The following is a 17,269-nucleotide window of genomic DNA, read 5'->3' as shown; positions in this document are numbered from 1 at the left end:
TTGCCTTTATAAACTTATCTAAAAGTGTCTACATATAAATACTAGGCACTGAATAAGTTAAACCAAACAATAAAATTATTAACACGTAAGTTGTATTAATTTTTCTATTTCTACATACTTCCTTCTCAACAACCCAGCAAGAAAGGTACTACCTTCTTTCTTGGGTAAAACACCACATCTCAGAAATATAGGAAATCAACAACAATAAACAAACTGAAAGCTGTCTGATTCAACATTTCCTGCTCTTATAATGACTGTGGTGGATTGAAGATAGCCACAAATGCTTTTGGAGATGGGGGAGCATCTGGTTTTCTTCTGTTTAAACACAGGCTGGCCTCTGACTGCTCTGCTCTATGTGGTACAACAGCAGTGATGCTGTGTCAGGTCTGGCTCAGGCTTTAAGGAGACAGGCGGCTTCTACTTTGTTCTCTTGTAACCCTGAATAAACTTCACCAATCCATTATTCAACCTGCTATTAATCATGGCCAATAGATCTACTACATTTCACATTCAATATATTTTTCAGTTCTGGGATTGCTGCTTTTTACGCTTTCTACATGTCTTAAATTTCCTCATCTCTCATACATTGTACCAACCTTTCCTTGTAGATTTATGATAGTTATTTTAAACTACACTGCCATTTCCAACATCTGGGTCCTTTTATATTGATCTAATTGCTTAACATGAGTCACAATATTTAGTAGGTTTTAACTAGGTACTAAAAACTGTAAATGATATTTTACATTTAGAAATTCTGTTAACTTTCTCTGAAGGATGTTCAGAATGTCCTGGGAAGTGGTTTTTACTCCTAAAATGTGGTTCTCTGGGATATCAATGAAAAGCCAAAGATGTCTGTCAAACTCCCATTAACATAGCAGGATTTGAACTCCAAACTCCATTTCCCCTCCACCTCAGCATTAACTATGGTAGTTTCAGTACTAAGAAGGAACAAGACAGATCTCAGAGATACCTGAAGTCTGAGGGGGAGCACCCAACGAAGGAGCACACCCTCTCCAACTCTGAGCTGCAGCCCACTCGACGGCAGGGAAGATTCATGGCTTGAGGTACATCAGAGTTGGTGTGTAGTCGGCAGGCCAAGGCCAGTGTCAGAAACCACAAATGCGTGCAAGCTGGGAGCTCCCCACTGGATGGTCAAGGAGCCCAAGGCTGAACACAGAATGACAGACTGGCCTGACAAGCTGGAAGCCTACTGCTGGGGTACCAGCAAAATGAGGCTGGCAGACACAGGGCCACAGGCCAGGACTGGCAAGCAGGAAAACCTCCACGAGGGTGTACACAGGCAGAAGCTGGCAGGCAGAGAACAGCAGGCCAGACTGGCAGTGAAAACCTGCTAGAGAGTAAACACCACCAAGGGCCACACACATGGCCATGGGCAGCTGTGGAGCCAGCAGGGATGGAAACACACCAGAATCAGGAAGAGAATCCCCCTCCTCCCACAGCATCCCTGTGGCACCCTCCGGTGATGAAGCTTAAGATGTCTTAAGCAAAGGAGATAGTTTCCAGGGTCCAGCAGGCAATGAAGGGTAAATATGGAGCTGGGAAGCCATTATTAAGGGGTACAACTTGTAAAAGGTAGCTCTTACCCAGTACAATTATCTTTCATGGGCTAAAACCTTTCTGGTTTTTGCCTACTTTTGCTCACTCTTCACTGCCTTTATACAAATAGGTCAAACCTATCCTGCTGCCCTCATTCATCCCATTTATAAAGTATCTATCACAGTTTATAATTTGTATCTAGAGGGCTGGGCATCCTATTCTGTCATTACTAGGATTCAAACACCTTGGGTAATGGCTTGACACAATCTTAAGAATACTATAAGGAGAAAACTCCCACTACTTCATGTTTCAGACTATTTGAGGTAAATCTAGAGGTATCTTGGCATTCAATAGTATAAATTTCACTTGTCCAATATATTCTGAAAAAACTGCTTTCTAATAGTTCTAAAAAATTAAAAAATTGAGTTCATGGCAAAAGCATTCAAAATGACTCTTGTAAATCATCCATATAATGCAAAACTACATCTTTAGTTCCCAACCGGAAACACTAAGTTCTTTCAAGATATTAATGCCCACAAGGAATGTCAGTAAAATGACAACTTCGAAATAATGAAAAGAAAAATATTGTGTGTTTTTGTTTTGAGACAAGGTCTCACTCTGTCACCCAAACTGGAGTAAAATGGTGCAATCATAGCTCAATGTAACCTAGAACGGCTGGGCTCAAAGTGATCCTCTGCCTCAGCCTCCCTCTCCAGTATCTGGGAGCACCACTACAACCAGCTAATTGAAGTTTTTCATTTTAAACTTCATTTCTTCCCCCTAAATAATGGTATCATTACTAGTACACAAGTAATTCACAGTGTGATCACAAGTACTATTGACATTGAATTGCTTGGTAGTCAACAGCTGTCATCCTGGGAAGACTATCAGAGCACTGCCTGGATACTGGTGTGCATAGCACTTGCTATGTACAAAGCCAGCAGTTTTAACTGTAAGTTATGTCTAATTCTTTAGTGTCCATCTGTGTCACTTCAACTTCCTTCTAACTTTTGTCCCCTCCTGACCATCCTCCAGAAGTAAAACTTAATTTAAGATGCAGAGTCTTGCAGTAAAAGGTCAAGAGAAGATATGTCTCTCAGTTCATTTTTATTTATTCAGGAGAGGCGGCCTCCCTTGCCAATGTCTGTAACAAAAAAACAGGACTTCAGAAGATAAAAATCCTTTGACAGTGCCAAGAGGACCTGCTACCTACTGTTTATGATAGAGTAAGCATTATACGCCTCTTTTCTAGGATTTTATTCTCCACCTTTAACTTTCTTACCAGAAAGACACAAACAGTAATTTTGTGCCTTTGAGATTTCCAGTCATCTCCCAGACTTAAAGCCTTTTTACTCCAGAATCCTACTTTTCCAATACAACACTATGAACTCAGGACAAGCCACAGGAAGGAAGGAACAACTCTATTACCGTTGGTGTCCCCACTCTATCCTCCGCTTCTATGTCCTCTGCTCTGTATTTTGTCTTCTGTTGTTCTTACAGACATTTACAATTGGACTTGATCCACACAGCATTTTTAGAAATTGTCTAACCTAAAGACAGATATTCATGTCTTGTTAAGACATGATTCCTAAGGAAGGGTGCCAAGACCATTTAATGAAGGAGAAACACATTATTCAACAAACAGTGCTGGGAAATGTTAATATCCATATGCACATGAATGAATCTGAACTCTTACATCATGACATATACAAAAGTTAACTCAAACTGGACCAAAGACCTAAACATAAGCTAAAGCTAGAATTACAGAAGTCTTTTAAGACAGCATAGGGCAAAATCTTCATGACTAACCTGAGCAATGATTTCTTGGATATAACACCAAAAGTATAGACAACAAAAGAAAATAAATTGGATCATATCTAAATTTCAGAATTCTGTGCATCAAAAGACTTATCAGTGAAAAGCCAACCTCTAGAATAAGAATAAATATTTGTAAATCATACCTGAAAAGGGCTAATACATAGCATACATAAAGAACTCACAGCCTGGGAGACACACCTAGGTCAATTTATAATCTTAAAGAATTCCAATAAAAACTTCCAACTGAAGGGAACTTAACATAAGACTTCAAATGTATAGAAAACTTATAAAGGTCAACACGAAGTGTATCAGAACACATCTTGTTCTTTGCCTCAGATTCCCTTGGTCTCATCTGTTTCCTAGGGCCCCTCCCCCAGAATGACTGTGTGTGGGCCCTCATGGTCCTTTAACTGAGGACACCAGCCAGAGTCTCCAGTTTCTGCCTGTAGCTTCCTCTGGTCACAGAGAACCATGACACTCGTGATGGTATCTGGCTTCTTCCTGTGACTCAAAGAGCTAGGAGTTTGCTGCCTCCGGGAGAAATGCTAACACAGGAATAGCTGCCAGATGAACTCTGAGTCTTAGAACAGTCACTGGAGGGAACAAATACAACAGTTTTGGATAAGCCTATCTGGATACGTCCCCATGTGATGAACTGACCAGCTGTGTTTGTAAAATAATGGCCAGATTTGTAATCATCATCTTACGTCAGTTTTCAAGCCTTGCCTAAGGCTCTATTTGCAGGGAACCTGTGCTCAAACAGATAATCTTGAAAGTAATTAACAGAAAATAAAACAATATGTTGGGTATCACAGGAGACAGAGAATAATGAACCCAGAAGTAAATCTACATATATATTGAAGAAGTTGGCAACATAATAGAGGCACAAATTAGTCAAGAAACAGATAATTTTTATAAATGTTGGAAAATTTCTTTATAAAAATTAAAAAGGCAGGTGCCCTATATCACAGCATATTTTTAAATGACTTCCAAACAAACTTAAGGCCTAAGTGTGAAATGAAAAAACAACAGAATAAAATACAACCATGATGCAGAAAATAAATAAAACAAGACTTATACTCAAGATTTGGCTGCATCAAAGCAATGTATTAATGCATTAAAGACAACATTGACTAACAGATTCAAAGATATTTGTAACATGTAAGACCAAGAAAAGAATAGTACCTAGGATGTATAAGGAACCCTGCCAAATCAGCAAGAAAAAGATTAGACACCCAGAAGAAAGTGAACGAAAGATATTAAGCATTATTAAAATGTTAGTAAGTCCCTTAGCCCATTTAGGCTGCTATAACAAAACACCTCAGACTGCATAGTTTTTAAGAAGAATTTATTGCTCACAATTCGGGAGGCTGGAAAGTCCAAGATCAAGGCTTCATATCTGGTGTTTGATGAGGACCCACTCCTGATAAACAGCACCTTCTTGTTGCATCATCACATGGTAGAAGGGGCAAACAATCTCCCTCAGGACCCTCTTCTAAGGGTACTAATCCGATTCATAAAGGCAGAGCCCCTATGACCTAATCGCCTCCCAAAGGTGCCACCTCTCAATACCATCATCTTGGTGGTTAGGTTTCAACATCAATTTTAGGGGAAAGAGACATTCAAATCAGAGCAATAAGTAACACAAACATAAACAAACATACAAAGCTGCACCCTCACTAGCAATGAAACTCTAAGTAAAACCCAAATCAATATATAACCATCAGATTGACAAAAACTAGAAAATTAACAACATTAAAAGCTACGGAAGATGTCGCTGAAATTATAACCACTGCTAACCTTATATAACTATACTTATTAGGCTTATAGAAACTCACAGAAACTTACAGAACTAGAACCACTTATAAATTGCCATACAGATGAATTGAACAACAGATAAAAGTAATCTATGCTTTTAGGCTAATGGTTGAAAATAAAATTTCTGGAGGTAACAAATATTATACTCAAAGAAGATCCCAGCCAAGTCACAGAATCGTTTTTTGTACCACTTTTCAGAATTTTTCCAAAATGGAACCAAAAAAAATGACATGACTATATGAACCTACCCAGTAGAACTGACAGAAAAAAAGGCAGGAGAGAAAAAAAAAATCATGAGAAGTATGACAAATAGGAAGAAACATGACCTTGAAGCATTATTAAATGTTTTCCAAATCCACCACCAAGATTTTCAATTTACTTTCTCTGATGAAATACCATAAATATACAGATCATGTTTCATTAAAAACTGAAATGTGCCACTTTGCTACTGTGGTTTGCAAATGACATGTATAAGAAACAATATTTTATAAATACTTTCACTAAAGTAACAGCTCTTTCTAACTTAAAAAGCTTTGTCTTTAAATCTCTAATCACTTCTCTTTATAAATCATTTTTCTTCCTATGTTCTTTCACTCACCCTCCCAAAGATCTTTTCATTCCTCACCCCTTTCCTCAAATCCAAATCTGCATTTGTTAAAAAAACAAACAAAAAACTTATGCCCTCTTATTTCTTCCTACTGTATCCCTTGTTCCCCATGCCCACTGTGCCCCCCACCCCAAAACCCCATGTGATATGAGGTTTCTTCTGAGGCTCTTCCTTATCTCCAAATCCAATCCAGTCCCAACCCAACAACTAAGCAAAAAGAGCCAAGGAGGGAGGCAGGAAAGGAGAAGAAATGGGGAATTACACTTTAAAGATGGAACTAAAACTCCTGAGAGTTGTAATGCTTGGTGGAAAGAAAAGACACTTCATAAAATTTCATCTTTCTGACTTGTTGCTGTTAACTCAGCATTTAAAGCCCAAACATGTTGACAGTACAAGATACAAGTCTTATTTATTTTAATGCATGTGGGGTACAGGCAGCCATGAATTATGAATAAGAATTCTTGTCATATTTCTTTAATTTTATAGTTATTATATTCAGCTACCCACAGATAACCAACAGTAATCTTTAAAAATGGGGGGAAGAAGGTTGTTTCAATTAAACTTAATACAGCTTCTCAATCTCTAATGTAAGATTAGTACTTAAATATTATCTATCTCCACAGTCAAGTCTAGGATATCAAAGCAAAAGGTACATAATTAACACCCCAGAGACTGATTATGTCACTGGTTGAATCCTGCTGTATCTTTCATGAATTTTCATTAAAACCTAATTAAATTACCTTCTAAAATTCTCTATGTACCTAAAAACTTGAGTTAGAATCAAGACCAGATCTCTAAACAATGAAATTCAAAATACCATCTGTGAACACAACACCAATTTTCTCAGGAAATGGATTTTAAAAAGCTTCTTTGTATAATCATTTATTATTTTTCCTCAAACTGCACAGAAAAGAATTTCACATTTGAAGATTTAATAAGAATCCACTGGACCAATCCATAGGCTTTTCTTCATGTTCCTGGAGATCACATCCTTTTGACTATTAAATTTTTGTTATTATTTAATAGTTATTGTTCTTTTCTTTAGAAATATTTTCCTTTAGCAAACTCTTAATGTGTCATTAAAAACTCTCAAGGGATGAGAGTTTTTTTTTCTTCTACAATCATAATAAAATAAAACTGAACAAATATTTAGTTACATGGAAAAGCCCACAATTCTTTAAAAGCAAACACACACTAATTTATGAATCTTAAGTAAAACACAACAGATTTTGATTTTTAAATTATCAATTCAGACATTGGCACTAGTAGCATTTTGGTGTTCACATGTGCAGTCAACCTTTCTGGTTTTCTGTGTGCACTTACACTTACAAACAGGCATATGTAGATTTCATATAGTTATTAGTACAACTTTATATATTAGTTCTCACTAACATTCTAACAGGAACAATTTCATGCTCAAATTCTGCAAAAGTAACTTTTAGTGACCCTTTAAAGTTTCTACTAATGTCATTTTTATTGCTCTGTAGAAATAAAGGCTCAGTAAAAATGACCACTTATAAAAATGCTGCAAGTCACCAACCTTACACACAGATCTTTGTCCGTACTTCCAATAATTTTTCAGAAAAATTTCTGAAAGATTTTTTAAGGGATCTTCATTAATGTGTATGTACTTAATATATGCACATATATTACCCACACCAAATCGGTTTATATAACTGGGATTAGTGTTAACATATAAAATATCTGTCTACATATATGCATATATACATGAAATTTGTCCAGCAATATTTAAGAACCTAATCCATGCTATGAACGCTTCTAGGTGCTTGAGATGAAAATGAAGAAGACAAAGTCCCTGCCCTCACAGACTGAGGTTTTATAAGGAAAGACACACACCAAAAAGATATGTCAGAAAGTGATATCTAATAAGCAAAACTAAAGCAGAACAAAGTAAAAATGATCTTTATTTTGACCCCAAGATGGCAAAAAGTAGGCAATGTTAGTGTGTCTAGCCCACATGGAAGGACAGAATAGTGGGTAGATATTCACACTGTGAATTCCCCGCCCCCCCGCCCAAGAACCACCAAGGAACTTAACAGGAAAAAACAAAAGAATCCACAGACCCTTTGAAAGAAGTGGCAGGCTGTAGCCCACTCTGTAGTGTCCAGAATGTGAGAGAGGGAAAGCCTGCCTCCAAACATACATCCCCACTGGGGAATCTAAAAATCCACACCACAGGAGAAGGCCTTAACCTTACCCAGAGCTGGAATGGACTTAGGGAGTGGCATGAAGTATAAACGTAGAAGCAACAGCAGGAAGTGCCTTGCAGGCATTCCCAGTCACCAGCACCAGCCAAGGGAAGCCATTCCTGACTATACTTCACAGAGGCTCTCGGGGAAGTCAGCCATGGAATTCAGGGAGGGGTTGCAGCGTGAAAGAAGCTCCCAACTGAATTCTGTGATATAATCTCAAATGGAGATGAACTCCCTTGAACAGAATCCAGGGGCACGTTTGAAGTGTGCCACAGATAGGAGTGCAGGATCTGGGTGCCCAGCCTTGTGGGCATATGGGGAGGGAGATGGCCTGAAAGCCATGGTTGCTATCTCTGCAGGGAAAATAATGGCCAGGGGCAGGTCTGAGTTCTTTGTGCAGGCTGCCCAGATCTAAACGTGGTGCTGTTAGCAGGGCACTCGGGAAGCAACACTGGCTTCACCAATTATATGAGAGCTGGGTGAGGCTTACTGCTGCATGCTAGTTTTTACTCCCTCTGTGAACTCTTCTGCACTGAAGAAGCAATTATACTCCTCCTTGAAACATCACCACAGTGGCTGGAGAACCACCTGTTTCCCATAGTGGCCATGGCAGCCTCCACCCAAGGACAGTCTGAGCACAGACCCACCTAACCCTGCCCCTACCTGGTGGTATTTCTCCACCCACTTGATAGCTTAACTCAAAGGACAAACTTATGGGAACTTTACAGCCCCACTTATCGCCTGAGAAATCAGAATACTTCCCCTGGGCAACTTAGGGCAAACTCAAATCCCACTGCTAATACCACAGCTGATATTCTCTTGCAAGCACCACCTGCTGGCTGGTAGCGAACCAGCACAGTCCATTAAGCACCTCTCAGCAGAATAGCACTGAATCCAGTGATATTGGAGAAAATAGTTACATGATCTCAGCTTTCACCACTGTCTCCAACGCCCTGCCCAACCAGAGATCCTGAGTATGTCCACGTAACAAGTTCACTACTAATAGAGCCAGCAATCAAGAAAACCAGGGCACTGTGCCAATCTACAACCAAGGAATCTCACATAGTCTGTATCTGTCCCCTGCCTCCTCTATCAGAATTTAATCTATTGCTGGGAGACTTGAAGACAGGTCACATTATTGGATCCCTTGCAAACATTCCCCAGCACCAGTCCAGAGTTTGGTAGCCCCACTAGGTGGCTAGACCCAGAAGAGCATTACCACTGTAGTCTAGCACTCAGGAAGTCCTATTCCTAGGGGAAGGGAGAGAGGACTACATCAAGGAAACACGCTGCAGGACAAAAGAATCTAAACGACAGGCCTCAAGTCCCAGATCTTTGTGCTGTTAAGTTTCTTACAGCAGAGACCCAATTGCAGTGCTGGGCAGTAGGGAAAGTCTGCACCTCTACACCAACAGGCAGGCAGCCTCTGTAACCGTAAAGGGTATTGGAGGAGTCCTTGTCCTTCCCCCCCACCACCACCACTGCAGACACAGCTGGGGCTCCTCCCACAGGAATTCTGTGTGGACGCACCTATTGAGGGAATGTGTTGTGTTTTTTTTCGGGTCCACGAGGGGGGGTAGTTTTAAGGGCAAGAATTTCCCAGCACCATGCCCTCCTTCCATCTCTCTCCACCTGGGAGATTTAACCGTTTACGTTTACATTTCGCGGGCACGGGAAGAAACTAAAAATCAATCACTCCAGCGGAAGTTCTAAGGAACTCCTTTCATTGGCCCAGGGTCTTGGAGAAGGTGGGAGTTCCTCCCAGGATAAAAGTCCATATCCACACACCTGGCCGTATTTCCCCTCTGGACTCCCCTTCCACACTCTTTGTGGAAGTCTTTCTCTTCTCTTTTCTCTACCTAAATAAAATCACCTTTCTGCAATACTTCTTGTGTCCAGTATTTACTTTTATGAGCATACAGTGCACCTGCAGTGGTCCCATCACTTATTCTTTAAGACTCTGGAAACCAAAAACCCACAGCATTCTCTCGGGGGAGCTGTGCCTCACCAGCACCCTAAAAAAAAAAATCCGGTTACAGAATTGGCAGCCAACATGAGGCGTGACAAATCTAAGGAAAACGCTTCAGAGGGGTAAGTAAAAAATATTAAACCCTTCTCACTTGCTTTCTGTCTTGTCTCTTTAAAAACACCTAAAGCTGTACCTCACCAGCATCCAAAAAAAAACCCAGTTACACTATCAACAGCCTTCCTGGAACAATTCAGGCCAGCATGAGAGGCCTGAGTCACAGTTCCTCCCTACTTGGACCATCAACATTCCTACATATGAAAAGAGATGCCTGTTTGATCTGAATAGCCAGAACACTGGGACAAGAGTGAGGCTATGAGGTAGATAGCTTTCCTGCTGGCCTGGCAGGGGAGCTGGGGTAGCTCCCACCCCTCACCCTAATAAATCTTCAGCACATCTAATTGAGAGCTTCCCCAACTACCTTTATCAAGGCTAGGACCTCTGCCCACCATTTAGTATTACATCTACTCACCTGCCTTAGCTACAACTGGTACCTACCAAAGGATACCTCGCTATTGGCCTGAAGCTGAATCAACTCAGTAAATAAAATACTAGGAAAAATTAAACTGTATTCCACAACAGAATGAGATAAGCTTCAAGAGATTCCTACCATGCCAAACTCATAGGAAACAGTGAACTTGCCCATACATCAAGTACACAACTACTACAATCAGCATCTTGAAAAGCCAGTATACAAAGATGCTTTGTAACTAAGGAACTCATGTGGCAGCCTCTCCCCTAAAAGCACCAAGAATCAAATAAGGCTATAACAAACATCAAAATCAGATCCTTGAAAGGGGGAAAAAATAAATTAAAAAAACACAGTCCAATCAAAAATAAATTCAACAACAATTTTTCTGGTTATATAACAAAACAAGGTTCTATAACAACCTATAAAAGATCACACTAGATCCCAGGCCATGGATACAAAGCAAGATGAACTCTCCAAAATGCCAGATTAAGAATTCTGAAGGTTGATTATTAAACTATTCAAGTAGACACCAGAGAAAGGTGAAAACAACCTAAAGCACTTTTTTCAAATCCATGATCTAAATGAAAAAATTTCCAGAGAAATAGATATCATAAAGAAAAAAACAATCAGAACTTCTAGAAATCATAGACACACCTAGGGAAATACAAAAAGCAGCGGAAAGTTTCAGCAATAGACTAGAACAAGTAGAAGAAAGAATTTTAGAGCTTGAAGACAAAGCTTTTGAATTAACCCAATCAGACAAAGGAAAAGAAATTAAAAAAAAAACAGTCTCCAAGAAATATAGGATTATGTAAAATGGCCCAACCTAAGAATAATTGGTGTGCCTGAGGGAGAAGTGAAGTCTAAAAGTTTGGAAAACTTATTTGAAGAAATCATTGAGGAAAACTTCCCCAACCTTGCTAGAGAGCTAGATATCCAAATACAAGAAGCTCAAAGAACTTTTGTGAAATTCATTGCAAAAAGTCTATCACCAAGGCACATAGTTATCAGGCTATGTAACGTCAAGACAAATGAAAGAATGTTGAGAGCTTGTCAGAAAAAAGCATCAAGTAATCTACAAAGGAAAACCTATCAGACTAACAGCAGATTTCTCAGCAGAAACCTTACATGTCAGAGGGCTTGGGGTCCTATCTTCAGCCTCTTGAAAGAAAAGAATCATCAGCCAAGAATTTTCTAACCAGCCAAACTAAGCTTCATAAATGGAGAGACAAACAAATGCTCAGAGAATTTGTCACTACCAAACCAGCAAAAGAAATGCTAAAATGAGTTCTAAATCTTGAAACAAAAGCTTGATATATACCAAAATAGAACCTCCTCCACATAAACCTCACAGGGTCTGTAAAACAATAACGCAATGAAAGAAAAGTACCTAGGTAAGAGCTAACACTATAAATAGAACAATATCTCACATATTAATAGTAACACTGAATCTAAACAGCCTAAATGCTCCATTAAATGATACAAAATGGCAGAATGGATAAAACCACCAACCAAGTATCTGCTGTCTTCAAGAGACTCATCTAACACATAAGGACTCTCACATAAACTTCAGGTAAAGAGGTAAAGATGTTGCATGCAAACCAAATGGAAATCCAAAGTGGGCAGGAGTAGCGATTATTATACCAGAAAAAGGGATACATGATAGGTGTTGCTACTTTATATAAGATTATCAGTTAAGACTTCTTTGAGGAAGTGATGTTTGCTACAGACCTCAATAGAGTGGAAGGAAATAGGCTGGGCACAGTGGCTCACATCTGTAATCCCAGCACTTTGGGAGGCTGAGGTGGGTATATCACCTGAGGTCAGCAGCTCGAGACCAGCCTGGCCAACCTGGTGAAACCCCATCTCTACTAAAAATACAAAAAATTAGATGAGCTTGGTGGCGGTTGCCTGTAATTCCAGCTACTTGGGAGGCTGAGGCAGGAGAATTGCTTGTACCCAGGAGGCAGAGGTTGCAGTGAGCCAAGACTGTGCTGCCATTGCACTCCAGCCTGGGCAACAAGCACAAAGCTCCACCTCAAAAAAAAAAAAAAAGAGTGGAAATAAGCAGTTTGAGATGTGGAAAGAGTGGTCAAGGCAGAGGAAGAACAAGTGGGCCATTTTCAATATATTTATTTGCACAGCCTTTTATAATCATTCCTTTGAATAAACATACACTTTGTATTAGTAATAAGCCATGCAGATTGCTAAGAACAAGACAGATACCATCCCTGCCTTCATAGCACTCTTGCAAGCCTAGCAGAGGATTTTGACATTTCACAAATGACTTCAAGCAATTATTCAATTCTAAGTCTGATGCTGGAGAGAGAAAAAAAAAAAAAAGAAAAACAGGCACTAAGAGAAAACAGAATGGGTCAGCCTAACCTGGTGTGGCCAGACAGAAAAAATTCCTTGAATAAATAATAATTATAGGATAACTAAATAATAAGTAGCAAGGTAGGAAGTAAAGTTCCAGATAGTGGGAATCTTGAATTTAAAGAACTAAAACAAAGTGAGCATGGCTAGAGCATATATGAGGGCAAATGGGATAAGCCAGAAGAAACAGGGAGAAGAAGCAATCCATCCAGTCAGCATACAGAATGGCAATTAGACCTCTGTGACCTTCCAGCGCCATTTGAAGAGAAAGAGTTATCTATAACCTAAAACTGCACACCTCCTTTTATTTTACCACATTCTACAATGGTCATGGATCCACTTGCAATGGGTTTCTTCTGACTCAACTTCATATCACACCTTGGTTACAGTTGCCAGATATGTGCTTGTGATGGTTACTATTAGGTATTAACTTGATTAGATTAAAGGATGTCTAGATAGCTGGTACTGTTTCTCAGTGTGTCTATGAGGGTGTTGCCAGAGGAGAGACATTTCAGTCGGTGGGCTGGGAGAGGAAAACCCACCCTCAAGATGGATGGAACCATTCAATTGGTTGTCAGCATAGCTAGAACAAAGAAGACAGAAGAAGGTGGGATAAGCTGGCTTGCTGGGTCTTCTAGCTATCATCTTTCTCCTGTGCTGGATGCTTATTACTATTCCTTCTGCCCTTGGATATCAGACAACAGGCTCTTCAGCATCTGGACTCTTGGATTTACACCAGAGGTTTGCTGGGGGCTCTCAGGCCTTCAGCCACAGACTGAAGGCTATACTTTTCAACTTCTCTAACTTTGAGGCTTTTGGACTCAAATTGAACCACTACCAGCTTCTTTCTTCCCCACCTTGCAGATGGCCTATCGTGGGACTTCACCTTGTAACTGTGTGAGCCAATTCTTCCTGATAAGTTATCTTTCATATATTCATACATCCTATTAGTTTTGTTCCTCTGGAGAACCCTAATGCACTGCTCAGCTCTCAAATGGTATACATTATTATGTATTTTCTGCATGCATTCCTCAAAAGTGACAAATTCAAAGTCCTCTAATCACATCTACTAGTCTATATGCATCTGTCTCCACCTACTCTTTCCTCCTGTCCCTATGGATGAGCTATCCATATTCCCAGCCAAGGTCAACTTCAATACCACTAATGCAGTATGTCCCATCCACTCTCACGTCACCACTGTCTTCTCACTGCTGAATCACCCCCATCAATGTGACAATGTGCTGTTATATCATCCATCGGGGAAAAAAAAATCAGTCTTAATCTGTACCTCTTCAGATACCCCATCCCATTCCTCTATTCAATATGTATAAAAGTTCCTCCAAAAACCAGCGTTTCTATTGTTAGATCAATTCCAACAAGATTTTCAAATCCACCACTCCCGTCAAACACTGGCAATCTCACTTTGGGAATGTTTATATACAGTTCTCAGTCCTCACTTTTTAGAACTCCTAGGAAACATTTAACACAGTTGCTCAATCGGAAAGTACTTTCTTCATTAGGTTTCCAGGATACTACCCTCTAATCCTTATGGTCACTCTTCTATCCCCTTACCTAATTCTTCCTCACTCCTATAGCAAGTTGACTAAAGCACTAGATTAGTTGCTCTAACTTATCTCATTGGGAAATTTCTGATAAGTCCAATATCTGATATTCAATAACTATTTACTCAAATGTGCAAACACATGATGGTAAAACTGGAAGTACAGCAGTATTTCCAAAACATAAAAGCCAGAAGCAATCCATTATTAATGAAATGACTTGATTTTTAAGTTATTTTTAACTAAAATTTTAATTAACAAAATGTCTAAGGAGCTGTATAGAAAACTAACAGGTCTGAGATTGCTGTCCTTAAAAAGACTGGCTTGTAAGACAGGCATCTGAGAATTAACTAATAATGGCAATTCACTGTGCCTGCCTAGATCGTTGGTATCAACAACATGATTTATGCTCAACACCTACATTCCTTTTGGAAATCTGGAATTTTTGTATGTGCCAAGCAGAGAATGTCCACATGACCAATCCAACGCCCTGGGCACTGTGCCTCTAATGGGCCTACCTGGACAGAAATGTCACACACAATTTGCTGCACGTTCATTGCTGGAAGGAAAGTGTGCTTTGCATGATTCTTCAGGAGAAGCAGGAAAGAGAGCATATGGAAGCCCGCAAATGGATTCCTCAAGATTCTGCCTGCATCTCTCTCTTCTGATCCAGCTATATTGACCTCAATACTTCACTGTACTAAGTATTAGCCTTGAGTATAACTATAAGCTGAGTCCCATGACTTCTGGAAATTTTCTAAATGTGAAGGTTGTTTGGGGAACCCTACATAACAGCAGATTATTCAAAAAGCCCAGATTCTTACCTGCTGATATGCTTCATAAATCACGTCAAATAGAAAAGCCTGAGGCATTTCACTTGCTCGGTGTCTTGCACGTTCTAGCGAGTGGTCTAAGCAACCATCAGCAGATGGGCTAATGACAGTAGATACAAGAGGTCGAATGGCTCCTGCTGCCTAAACAACAAAGAGGCAAAGAATATATATCACCTACAAGCTATTTCAAAGTGAAATTCTGAATTCAGTAGCTTACTTTTGAAAGCAGTTCATACCTTCCACAAGCTACTTTAAGAAAACATCAGAATTAGTATGATTGGTTCACAAATGGTCATTTCAGGCAAAAAAAAAAAATCAATTTTGTAGTATTACAGTTTCATATATTCAGGTGAAATTTGTCTTCATTATAGGTTCAAAATCCTTCTGATCACAGGCCATCAAGGTCAACACTAAAAAAAGATGCTAAGATCCAACCGGGTATTCCCTGAAGATGAAGGAAGCAGAGAAAGACTATCATGAAATAACTCACATGGATTGCAAATATTTATTAGTATACCCTCAGGAGATTCACATATTAGATACGTAAGGAAATAAACAAGTTATCCAAGACCCTCTAGATCAGACTCAACAACCCAAACAATAAATTTTGTGTCTTGCTCTAATTCATGAGAAAAAACAGTTCCCTTCAAACACAGTCTCCATGCAATGCTTCCTCAGGCAATACCCATTGACTTCAATTGCTGTGATGAAAGCTCTCTCATTAATAGTTGCATCTAAACTTTAGAGGAAGAGACATTTCGTGTCTCACAATTTTTTCATTTATCTTTAATGGAGTCCCATTGTAATACAGTTTTGAAGGCTATTACCAAAACAACTGCCTTAGTGAAACTGCTTTAAAATACAGTTCAATGGCGGGCAGTTAACCAAACCTTATATTGACTCCAAAACATCCCTTCTTCCACACAATTGCTACATGGGGAATGCAGCATATGAAATTAATACACAAATAAAACAAGTGCCTTGTTGAGACCAACATCTGAGCAAGATAGATATTCCACACATTGGTTTGCAAAAGCCAAGGGACTGGCTGAAAATCAAAGCTAATATATGAACCAACTAGACAGTTTATAAATTGTGTCACCACTGCCAGTGCCTCAAGTAGAAATTTATAAACTAAACATAAAAGCAAAACTGAGGACAGAGTCAGGGTGACAAAGAGGAAGTAGGGTCCTAGTAGGTGAAGGGTAGGTTAGGAGCAAACTCAACTGGTCAAGCCCAATACCTATCAATAGGGGTTAGAAGATAAGACAGGAAGGAAATGCATGTGCACACAAACATGTATGCTGTTTTAAGACAAAAAGACTCCACTGAAGCTACATATAGGTATCTTTCAATTCTATACCAGGGCATGAAGTTAAAAAATACTTAAGAGAACATGAGATATCCAAAATGTCAATTCAAGGGGCTCTGCAGACTGTCTCCTGTTTGAGATGAGTGAAAGGTATTTTAAGAACAATTAAAAGCCTCTGAAAATTGTTCTAAGGACATTCAACAAATGAAGAAACATTTAATCAAGAAAATCTACTCAATTTTGAAAGAACAGACTCGGTGGTACTCAAGCCATGACCCATTTCTTCTCCTATCCCCCAGTCAGCTCAATGGATGCTCTACTCAGAGTAGGTATGGCTAAAAAGATAGGGCCCCCTCACCCCAAGTTCCCAGTGTAAAAGGGAAGACTGCCAGCATTTCCTATGCCCCTCAGCACTATGGCAAAGAGACTAAAATCTGTGCAAGTATGGTTGAGGCCCACCTCCTTCATATAGTTCCCACCCATGCCTGAGAATACTGGTGCCCTGATGATTCTTCTTCCAGCTCACAGATACGGCAGTTTTCATACCAGGGGAAATAGAAGACCAGTCTTCTACTGGCCCCACGTAGATCACAGAGTAGGGATTTTACTACAAGAAAATAGTACACTGTGCCCACCCACAGTTTCAGAGTAGTGATGTGGTGATTTTTCACAAGGAGA

At 39.6% G+C, this 17,269-nt stretch overlaps 1 protein-coding gene across 6 annotated transcripts in view; it reads right to left on the bottom strand.

Annotated features, from left to right (window-relative positions):
• The window catches only part of CRPPA (CDP-L-ribitol pyrophosphorylase A), a 321,845-nt gene that overhangs the window by 267,540 nt on the left and 37,036 nt on the right, over positions 1–17,269 (bottom strand). For 5 of the 6 annotated variants that reach the window (XR_010344034.1, XM_064380336.1, XM_012450715.3 and 2 more), the window contains exon 3: positions 15,271–15,420. The exons of the other annotated variant lie outside the window; for it this stretch is intronic. Coding sequence is in view for 4 of the 5 variants with exons in the window: in XM_064380336.1 (XP_064236406.1) it covers positions 15,271–15,420 (150 nt within the window). In the remaining variant the exon portion in view is untranslated. The remainder of the gene's footprint in view (positions 1–15,270; positions 15,421–17,269) is intronic. 6 annotated transcript variants of the gene reach the window in all.

The sequence above is a fragment of the Aotus nancymaae genome, unplaced genomic scaffold (assembly GCF_030222135.1).
Source record: "Aotus nancymaae isolate 86718 unplaced genomic scaffold, 86718_ANA_hifiasm-v0.15.2.pri h1tg000025l, whole genome shotgun sequence".
NCBI classification, from domain to species: domain Eukaryota; kingdom Metazoa; phylum Chordata; class Mammalia; order Primates; family Aotidae; genus Aotus; species Aotus nancymaae.
Note: the sequence above shows the minus strand (reverse complement) of the source record. Positions and strands in the feature narration are given on the sequence as shown.